Source organism: Octodon degus, unplaced genomic scaffold (assembly GCF_000260255.1).
Source record: "Octodon degus isolate 3935 unplaced genomic scaffold, OctDeg1.0 scaffold00294, whole genome shotgun sequence".
Taxonomy (NCBI): domain Eukaryota; kingdom Metazoa; phylum Chordata; class Mammalia; order Rodentia; family Octodontidae; genus Octodon; species Octodon degus.
In genome coordinates this window covers 548,664-560,200 of record NW_004524870.1, presented here as the reverse complement: position 1 = coordinate 560,200, position 11,537 = coordinate 548,664, and the positions used below count along the sequence as shown (strand labels likewise).

Below are 11,537 nucleotides of genomic sequence, written 5' to 3'. Positions count from 1 at the left end.
ATATATAATAAAATATCAAACTCAGGACCTTGAGCTTGCCAAACAAGCACTTATTCCACTGAACTATCTTCCCAGCCTCTCTACATTGCATTTGTATAGTGAAAAAACTCATAGATTTTTATTCACTATAATGAAACTGAAATTTAGCTAAAACTTTTCTTATTAAATTACAAACAGAATGTTGTATTGAAGAGATGCTACTTTATAGCCACTTTCAATGGGATGTAAGTGCAATAGAATGTGAGAGAAGGGAAATGAAGACCTTCATTATGAAGCACAGTGGCCACTCCTGCCTTTCTTCAGCTAGCTGTAATTGTGTGTGTAGTACTCGCTCCTAAAAAGACAAGGGTAGAAGCCCAACGCTGGGGTATGACTTTGGAGAAATTAGCTTTCAAGGAAGAGAAAATAATTTTCAAGAGTTTCAAGGATGGTGTCCAAACTGTCCGTCATGACCGCATAACACATTCCTACATAGGTACAACTTGTTTTGTTAAAATTTTCCATTGTAAAAATATCAAGACTTATTGGAACATTTAAGTTTGCCGATTAAATATGGGTCACTTCAAATCAGTTAAATTAATGAAGGTTAGATGCCAAATTTGTAATAAGACTATAGATGAATGGGAAAAATATTTTACTTCCATTTCTTCCTACTTGAAAAGCTGTATGCCAAATAGAGCATATACTTTTATTATTGTTGTTTATTTAAATCACTATTTCTACAGGCTTCTAAAAGTATTTCAGTAGGATCCCAAATAATTTTTATGTTTGATTTTGTGTGAGATATCATGAGCTGTAGGTGTTTAGTAGTTGCTTCTCAGCCTTTTGGCTTAGATCAGAGGTATATGGTTTATAAACAGATTATTTTATATGTATGTAATTACATAGTTCCATAGTGACATGTATCGGTCCTGTGCATTCATTCTATGTTTGATGATGTGCCCAGCTTTCCCTAAATGCCTACAGTGCCATTGCAACTATGGGGCAGCTCTTCCATTTCAGTTTTAATGCCTGTGTCCCCAAGATTTCTGTGTGGATGCTGGCCTCACCCTCATTAGCATATTCAAAAAGTATTTTTAAGGATATTCTCAATGACATGGGCTTTGTAACAAAGCCATCAGAATGACAACTGGCTCCTATTCTCATTGTGTTGAAAGAGACAGGTGCTAAACAGAAAACAAATCAACAACCTTGATAATTTTCACAGTCAGAAATGCTACAAAGAAATACAACAAAGATTATGATGTGATAGAGACACCTGAGCTGGAAAGGGTCACTGGGGAGTTAGTGTGTATGTCAGGAAAGGGCCTGATTCTGATTGCGATACTTGAACTTGGACTTGAACAGTGGAAGGTTTCAGCTATGGGAAGCTGCACAGAACAATGTGTTATAGACAGATGAGATAGTTGTGGAAATGCAGTTACTAAGGAATGACAGTAGATTGTTCAAAAGCAGGCAAAAGTATTGTAGCCAGAGCAGGATAATTAAGTAGTAGAAGAGATCAAACAAGTAGGCAGAGACAAGATTACACGGGGTTCCCAGGGCCATGGAGCAGAGGTCAGCCTGTATTCTGAGTACAATGGAAAGGCCTTGACGGTTTTCAACAGGAAAGTGCTGGGACTTGATGTGAATTTAAGGGTCATTCTGTCTTCTGTTTGAGAAATGGATTTCAAGATGGAAGCAGGTAAAATACTTAGGAGACTGTTAAAGGACTGTCTATATAAGACACCGCAGGGGCACTGGAGTTGAAGCAAAGCAACAGTGACAGCACATCCTCCCTAAGAAGTTCTCGTGGCTTTGCTTTTATAGGAGAGAAAACAAAACAAAGGTGATCTCTAGGTTCTTCACCTAGTTTCTTCACATAAACAATTAAACAAATAGTATCATTTCTATAAGATTTTCTCTTTGTGAGGAGAAAAACATTGGGAAAAAGGTTATTAAGACATTGGAACAGCTCTACTTGTCTGAAGTACCTAGTACTCCAAGGAACATAAGTCAGGAAGGTATCATGATAATCAAGGGTGTGACTTAGGGGAAAGGCCAGGTAGGAGCAGGCATTTGAGTGTAATTTCCATTAAAGAACTGAAAGCAGAAGCTCTTATGAACTCTAGCATAAAGATAACCAAAGAGTAGAGGAAATGATGCTTCTTTAGATCGAATTGAATTTACAGATTAAAATAGCTCCTCTTTCACGTACTGCTTGGGATTCAGTCCCTCTAATTTCTCCTTGCCCTTTTCATAGTACACTATAATTTGCTACTTGGGTACATTTGGTCTTCATAGCATTTAGCTCTAAAATGCTATGTTTCTAAATCATTCTCAGCATCTTCTCACAAATATATCTAAGGGTCTAGGCCATATTATTATGCTAAGCTTATTTGTTGAGAATTATAAGGTATTTTCAAATGAAATGGACAAAAATATCAAGCCATCTTGAAGTTATTATAAATTATCATTAATAGTCAAATGGAAAAAATAATTTTATCATATCTACTCTAGTTGTGAGTGGATAATTACATAATGTAATCATTTTTAATCATTCAATAACAGAGAAAGTTGTTTATTCTGTTGCCTTTTTAAGACAATCTAAAGAGTGATTTAAGGTATAGAAAAAATAAATGTTCTTTTATTTTGTGGTAACATAACAGAATCAAGAAATTTTAACTCTGGAACTAGCCAATTAGACCAAGTCAGTTTTTTAAAAGGGATGAGTCATCTGAAACGAGCACTTGGTCTACTTGGTGTTCAGTGTAGAGTTCAGTGTGCAGCAATATCCCACATAAAAATGTTATTCCAGAATTTTTGGTACAATTTTCATTACCATAGAAAGAATTGAAAAATATTTTTATGCAATTATATAGCTTGTATCTTGTTATGATTTATGTTGAGAACTAAAATCTGATTAATAGATTTTACCCTGATCATAATTTATTTTGAAACATGGACTAAGAAAGCATTTCTCAAAGAATCATCTAATTAAAAGTGAAATTCTGAAGTACAGATAATTAATGAATCAGAAGAAAAAGCTATGTTAATTTTCAAAATTCACATTCATTTATCATAGCTTTATTATTAGCTGACTCTTCCCACATGAACTTCAAAATTTTCTTCATTATAAAATCTAAATTTTAAATCCCGCAAGTGGTTTCTTTAGAGTGTTAAATCTGAATATGCTAAATTAATTGTTAATTAATCTATGAGCTTATTTTTCTTCTAGAAAAAGAATCAATAAAATGAGTTTTTTGATTTACATTGAAATATGTTCAAATGTGTTGGAAATTAAAATATAAATCTCTATTTATAGGTAAGGCCTGCATATTTTATAAGATAATCATGAATGTTCTAATAATATTAAATAATTCTAATCATGTTTAAGTGTATTTAATAAATAACAGTGTGACACAGAGAAGACATCTTGAATTTCAAACCTATATTGAGGTTTTCAGATATTAAAATGATCTCTAATTTCAATTTTATATTATTTGTTATGAGAGGAAAATATGATTTTATTTTGAAAATTTCATACAAGGACTATGTTCTGGCCTAGAGATGTAGCTCAGTGGCATAAGTACCTTCCCAGAAAGCATAACATCCTGAGTTCAATTCTAGGTACCAAAAAATAAAAAAAAAAATGCTCTTATAAAGGAGTCATAAAATTCATATTCCACAAATATATTTTTGAAATATGAAATATGTTTTCTATGATTCTTAAGGAGTATAGCATGTAGTATATGTCCTCAAAAAACTTGGCTGAGTCAATGAATTTTAATAATTATAAAATAGGTTAATTAAATTCTATTTAAATAATGAATACTAACTGTTTTATTTAAATCATAAAAAGAGCAAGCATGGCAGAGAAATTTATGATAAGAATGCCATTTGGAGGAAAATACTACCAGTAACATGTTAAAAACTATAATGGACTATGAATCAGCATTAATTTCAATTTCAATTCTACCACATAACAGCAGAGCAAATGTGACTAAATCATTTACCTTTGAATAAAATAATGTTCAATGTTCTATCATTTATTTAATGGAGAGATCATATCTGATAGCTGTCATTGGGATACCATAGTGGACAACATTATAATATACAATACAAAGCATTGTTCAGAGATTTAAGTAAAATAACATAAAATGGTGGATTGTATAAATTTGCTCTGTAGGTATAAAACATTCATAAAGTGTACAGATTTTACATGATTAATAGTATAACTACTATTCAATGAAATACTCAGTAAACTAAGTTTTTCTTTTCTTTTTTTGGATTACCTGTAGCTTGTGGATTATTAACTGGAACACTTATTTGAAACAATATTTTTCTCTTTTCCATGTGGAAATGAAAGAGGAAGTGCTTATATGCCAGATGTTACTTGAGCAGGGTTTCAAGGAATTTAAGCAAAACCTTCTAGATAAAGTGGCTTAGTATGTATGTTATAATATGTCCTAAAATCTTAGATCAATGAGAGTTTCTCTTTTGTTCAAAGTTGTGTATATTCACCAATCAAGATACAATGGTCAAGAATATGTGTGTTGATGATGCTCTTATGAGTTATTTACTTCGCATACCATAAATAGCGTCTTTCAATTTTAGCAGATTGAACAAATGCTCACTTTTAACATATGCAAGATGTGTACAGTAATGTACACATTGTTTCAGCAGAAGATAAATGCTTCCAGTCTACTCTCTGTCCAGTGACTGAAATCAGGATTTCTGTAAACCAGGTATTTAAGTAACATGGCCAAGCGTAACCAAGGACTTAATGAATGTCACCTATAACTTTATGTGCACAGTTTTTTCTATGTGTCTATTATTGTGGTTGTTGTGTTGTCCATTTTAGATATTGGAGATATAGTGAAGAAATGAAAACCATGGACCCTGGCTATCCCAAGCCAATCACAGTCTGGAAAGGGATCCCTGAGTCTCCTCAGGGAGCTTTTGTCCACAAAGAAAATGGTATGTATTATGTGCATTATGCATGTTAAAGTTTCTACTTCAATAAAACAGTGTTCTTTTTGTTCTGTTAAATGAAATCATTGGAAATCACTGTATTTACCTACATAATATTTATATAGCTAAGTAAATATTTATAAATATATAAATTTTCCTAGATTCCATTTACCATTATGCTCCAGATATTTCTTAAGTGCTACATATTTATTTTGAAAAAATAATTAAAAACTATGTAATATTTTTAAATGGAGGGTATGGAGGCTTTTGAAATAACTTTACTTCTTTTATAAATTCTGTACAGAGGACTGGGCATGGAGATGTATGCCTCTAAATCCAGTACTTGGGAGGTTGAGGCAGGAAGATTGCTGTGAATTCAAGGTCAATCTGAACTATGTAGTGATACTCTGTCAAAAAATACAACAACAATAACAAAACACTGTAAGACAATAATACCAAATGCATGTGGGGCAGGAACCGGCCTTAGGAGAAAGATATCAGTGCAGGCTGAGGGATGAAGACACTTGGTGGTAATGCATGTTAAGGTTATAATATCTCACATATTCTTTGTCACAGCGTTTTGGCAGACAGGAATGATGCCCAGGACATATGTAGGCAGACTAAAGTAGGTTTAAAATTACTTGACAGTGAGAAACAAGACCCCTTGTAGATTATATCTGTCAATTATAAAAACAAATATAACAGACTACTAAAACGTTATCACTCCTTCACCATTGCAGGAATCAATTGCTATAAGAGTTCTTTTCCAATGTAAATTTTTTTAAAATCTAGAAGCTTAAAATTAAGCTACAGATTTGTATGTTTTCATGTTAAGGTGCAATAACCTTCCCTATAATGTCCACCCTGTAATATTGTTTCTGCCTTTTGGGTCAGTGTAATAATCTGACCACCTGGTGTCATTCAGTGTTACTTTGTGTCAACTACATCGCATGAATTCTTAATTGTCTTACACAAATACCTCTTTAACAAACACTTTCTTTAACCAATACTCAGTTTAAATAAATCACTCCAGATAATAAAATTATTAGCATCGATACCTAATTCTTTTTTAAAAAATATTTATTTGATACAGGGTCTCACTCTACAGTTCAAACACACAGCGATCCTCCCATTTTAGGCTCCCCAGGGCTGGGATTACAGGCATGCACCACCACACCCAGTTCCGGAGCCAGCATGGCATGTGGTACTGAGAACTGAACTCGGGTCGTTGTGCTCGCCAACTCTATACTTAGTTTTTGGAACTAGAACATTTTACCCCATGAATGTGCTCTAGTATGCTGTCTCAAAAGATAAAAACATATTGTTCTTTGTTATATTGCTAATAATAATCGGCAGTGTAGTAGACCTGGTTGAAGTTTTCTTGATCCTGCTGTACTCACCCAGGTCTCCTCAGAGCACAGCTTGCTGAGCCATCCTCCTCATGCTAGTCAATGAAACTATCTTAATTTAACAATTTTATTGTTTTCCTTTTTTACACATTTCCTTGCATTTTTCTGCTTCATGTTTAGAGTTCCCCAAATAATTCATCTGAAATGGGGAAAGGGGATTGGAATAAAAGGGGTTTTGTTTTATTTTGGCTTAGTTATTTTAGTACTGGGAATTGAACTCTGAGCCTAGCACTTGCCAGGCAAGAAAAGGAGGAAAAAGAGAGAGAGGAAAAAAAAAACTTGCAAGTTTAGTTATACTATTTGTGTCTCTCGTTTTATAGAACAGGAAAGTTGGTGCTAATGTCAATTGAAGAATTTTTTATGTCCATAGCTTATACACTGAGTAACTGCTTTAAAGATTATAATATGCATTGAATTCTCTATTTTTAATCTCCTGTCATCTTATGAAATTTTATTTAACCTTTTATCCATGAAAAAATTAAAAATTTAATCTATATGAAAATTGATTGATGCAGAATATAGTGGAATAACTGTGTTTTTTAAAAAACTACATGGCAGGGCCTGGGGAGATGGCTCAGTAGAATAAGTACTTGCCTGGCAAGCACAAGGATCTGAGTTCAATCCCTGGTTCTGAAAAAAAAAACAACTACATGAGTTTTAACTATTAAAATTGGGATGAAGAATAACATCCTTCTTCAGGTTTTTGTATTAATATTTATAAAACCATGCCTCTCAAATATTTTCCATTTTCGCTTTCCAATTTTTTTAAACTAAGGGTCTAGTGTTATTGCTGTTTAGTCCCTGAATGTTAGCTTCTTAAAAACAGTTTTAATTTCTTGACTGTTTATTTGATGTGTCAATTCTACATTTTGATATTTAAGCTGTGTTAAAATCTAGAAGCATGGATAATTCGGTAAGATTTTCTTTGTCCATTAACATTCATAAGCACTAAGTAATTTAACCAATAAATATATAAGAGCAGAAAAGACAACAAAAGTCATGTCATTGGAAAAGATCCACTAAGTTATAATAAAGACCAATCTGGTGGATGGGCTCATCGCATTGTGTCTTAGTTACTCTTCATTACTGGGACAAAATACCTGACACCCAAAATTAATCAAGGAAAGGTTTATTTAGCTCACAGATAATGGAGGTGTCAGTCAACACTCAGCTGGCTCCAAGGCAGAGTGGCACATGGCAGAGGGCAGCCAGTGAGGGCTGCAGAAAAGAGCAAAGAACAAAGGTAGAGGCAGCAGCTTCAGGAAGCTCCCAAGCCTCTTTCCCCTCTTACATTTTAATGCAAATTATCCACCCCAGGGTGGGTGTAGCATTCACACTCATAATCCCAGCATTGGATCATGAATTAATCACAACCTGTAGGAGCCACTCGAAGACTGCATAAGGCTTTGGGGGGACGACTAGACACAAACCACAACGCATTGTTAAGATGAAACAAAGCAGAAAGCATCCATTAAGGACCGCTGCCTTAAGAGACAAAATGCCATCAGCACAATACGGCCTCATTATTTGTATTTTCATATCTTCTCCTTTCTTATGGAAGGATGAAGTGACTACAAGAGATGGAACTCAGGGGTGCTCTGACACTGAGCTACATGCCCAGACCCTTCTCATTCTTACTGTGAGACCAAATCTCCCTGAGCTGCCCTGGATACACTTGAACCTGCACTTTCTGGACCAACCTCCTGAGTACTGAACCTGGGATTATAGCAATGTCCCATCACACTTGGAACAAATTTTTTTCTTCTTAATGAGCACAATACATGGAGAAGTATAAAATAAAACTTGTTTTTTTCTTAGTGCAACTGCCTAGATATCTCTTCAACTAACTAAATATTTCATAAATGAAAAAGAAAATTATTGAATGAAATGGATTTTGCAGTATCAATATTTGACATAACTATATTACCACAATTTCAGACTTTTCAGATTTTTGAATTATTTGCCTCATATTGGCAGGATTATAACTTCTAACAAGTGAATTCAGTGACTGCAAAATTTGGCCTGCAAATATGAAAAGGGGAATTTCTTAACTTTTGCATGATGCCCAGTAGCTTTATAGTAATTACCTTTGGCTTAAAATTGAAGATTAGTGCACATTCAGCTGTTAGTTTATAAACATAAAAAGTATGCCCACCTATTTTGAAGATTTGTTTAATTCTAAATCGATGCCTTCCTTCAACTATGATCGCCTAATGTGCTGTTATTTGGCAGGCCCTCAGCAGGTCTTCATCAAAGCTTGTTGAGTAATTACATTGGATTTCATTAGACTGATCAAATACCAGCTCCCTGCAGAAAAATTTGAATCTACATACACCTGTTTTCATTTGGCAAGTTGTTCCTATTACAGAGCTATCCTTTGAAATTAAAAGCAACAGCAGGTTTTTATAGCACTGGAAAGAATGATCTCCAGGATGAAATGGCTTGGCATGATGTTCTATTCTTTCTGAAATTTCATGTAAGAGGTCCCAGTTCTTAATACCAAGAGTTATATTTATTGCAAAGTTTTGATGACTAAATGGCAAAATCAGTCAATATGCAAGCTCTACATTTAGAGCAATATTTAAAGTCTGCTTTCAGCAGAATTTAGAATTTTTTAAATTTTATTTCTGAGCCTCAATATATTTCCCTGAGAAGAATGAATAATTAATTATGACAGGATGATCGTGAGAGTTAAAAGAGATAATATGTAATAAGCTTAAAACACAGTGCCTCTCCAATATGTCCTTAATAAAAAGGGAAAAAACATATTAGAGATTATGAACTGTGAAGTATCCTTTATATTAAAAAAAGGTAGTCTAAGGGCCGGCCAAATAGCTCAGTGGATTAAGGCAGCTGCAAGCAGGTGGAGGGGCTGGAGATTCGATCCCCAGGTCTGCTGTTCCGGCCCTGCCCCCAGGGCACACTGAGAGGGTGATTGAGACTGGGCATGGTCACATGAGCCTGTAAACCCAGCTCTTGGGAGGCTGTAAACAGGCAGATCACTATGAGTCCGATCTAGTAGTGAGACCCTGATCACCCTGTAGAATCTTCCCTAAAATATAGAAAAAAAAAAAAAAAACTAAACTAAAAACTCAATTTTTAAGTAATTGAAATTGCTATGTTCAGTAAAGATGGTATGTGTCTAAAAAATGGGAGGACCATCCCAAGAAAATTGCATATATATGTAGTTTATTTACTAGGAACTTGAAAAGGCTACTATTTGCTGGCATAATACATTGTAACACAGAGTGAGTGATGTGAGCCTTCTATAGAACATGTTGTCCTCCATGAATTATAAGTTACTTAGAAATGTTAAAATTAACATTGTAAATTTGTTTAGACTCTGTTTCTGAAAAGGTTAAGAATGGCTTTCAAAGTTCTCAAAAATAATGCTAGCTAACTAAAGGTTAACATAAACCAAGTAACAAAGTTTAATAGAGAAAAACAATAACGACACCATAGAACCAGAAGTGAGGGTCATACACATGATACTGTAAATTTCTGTTTACCTGTTGGGATCCCTAGTGGAGCAAACACTGGCTGTCTGGTGATTTATGATGATTTTTTGTTCAAATGACAAAACGAAACCTGCTGTTTAGGAGGAGCACACAGATGTCTGATAGTCCAATGATGACAAATTTCCCTTGAGGTGTAAAAATGCGAAAAACCTTTGTTAAATGTATCAAACAATGTCCTCCATAGAAGTCTGAGGGTAAACAGTGTTTCCATTTATAAAGCTGTTTCAGCATCTTTCAGTGTAGGTTGATATTATCACACTAATGTGTAATTCCGTGACAGCACTCCCTCAAGCAAGGAAAAGAATAAAGTTCTCTTTCTAGAGCAGAGTAGGAGTAAGATGCATAGAGTTTGGTCTTGTGCCAGTTCTCTGCAGATAACATTATCCTGCCCTCCTCTTTTCTAAGCTTTCCTCTGGTTTTAGAATACACGAATTCTGAAATACAGCAGCCAAGGCTCCTGCAAAACAACTGATAGTATTTTCTTCCTATAAAATTTAAGTACCTCAAGATACAACTTTTAAGAAGTAGCTTATTTTATTACCTTTTCTAAACTTGTACACTTTTGCAACTAAATGCTGTGCATGTATGTTTTTCTCCTTAGGCTTTACATATTTCTACAAAGGAAAAGAATATTGGAAATTCAACAACCAGATACTCAAGGTAGAACCTGGATATCCGAGATCCATCCTCAAGGATTTTATGGGCTGTGATGGACCAACAGACAGAGATAAAGAAGGACACAGCCCACCAGATGATGTAGACATTGTCATTAAACTGGACAACACAGCCAGCACTGTGAAAGCCATAGCTATTGTCATTCCCTGCATCTTGGCCTTATGCCTCCTTGTATTGGTTTACACTGTGTTCCAGTTCAAAAGGAAAGGAACACCCCGCCACATACTGTACTGTAAACGCTCTATGCAAGAGTGGGTGTGATGTAGGGTTTTTTTTTCTTTCTTTCTTTTCAAGAAGTTTGTGGTAACTTGAGATTCAAGACAAGAGCTGTTATGCTGTTTCCTAGCTAGGAGCAGGGTTGTGGCAGCCTGATTTGGGGCTGACCTTCCAAACCAGAAGGTTGCTGGTCTCGCACATGAGTGGAGACACACTCGTGGGGAAGATTCCATGATGCACAGTATCTGCCGTTCTTCAGTCCTTTGTCTTTCCTTGTCATGCAGTTCTAGGCCTTTCCTCTGCACGCTCAATGCCCAGTAAAATTCCAGGATTACCTAAAGAAGAGGAAGAAAAAAAAAAAAAAGGAAGAAAAGATTCTTCTCATTTTTTTTTAAATATTATTTTCCTTTTGAAGTCTGAGCCCATTTCTGGGACAAAAAAAAATAAAAAATAAAAAGAAGCAAAACAGAGAACCTACTTTTTTTTGCTTTAAAACAAAGGAAAAAAATTTAAACAAAAATTCCACAATTAAACTTTCAGGAAAGTGTGAAGACCCAAAACAGCTTTGTCTCCAAAGAAGATAGCTCGGTAACTGCTATGGATAGTCTCCTGCACATCGTTTTGTCAGGTGGGAGATCTGGAATTCACATGCAGGACTTCAGACTGTTGGGACAGTGATTTTCCAACAAACAAGGGGCCAAAATATCTGCAATATAGTAACAGCCTTAATAATACATCCATTTTTCATTTTCTACAGCTGTTCTCA

General features: G+C 34.8%; 1 protein-coding gene across 1 annotated transcript in view; it reads left to right on the top strand.

Annotated features, from left to right (window-relative positions):
• Positions 1–11,243, top strand: part of Mmp16 (matrix metallopeptidase 16) — a 280,573-nt gene extending 269,330 nt beyond the window's left edge. Inside the window, exons 9-10 of the mRNA XM_004647205.2 lie at positions 4,844–4,959; positions 10,482–11,243. Coding sequence (XP_004647262.1) covers positions 4,844–4,959; positions 10,482–10,816 — 451 coding nt within the window. The 3' untranslated portion in view covers positions 10,817–11,243. The remainder of the gene's footprint in view (positions 1–4,843; positions 4,960–10,481) is intronic.
• The last annotated feature ends 294 nt before the right edge of the window (positions 11,244–11,537 follow it).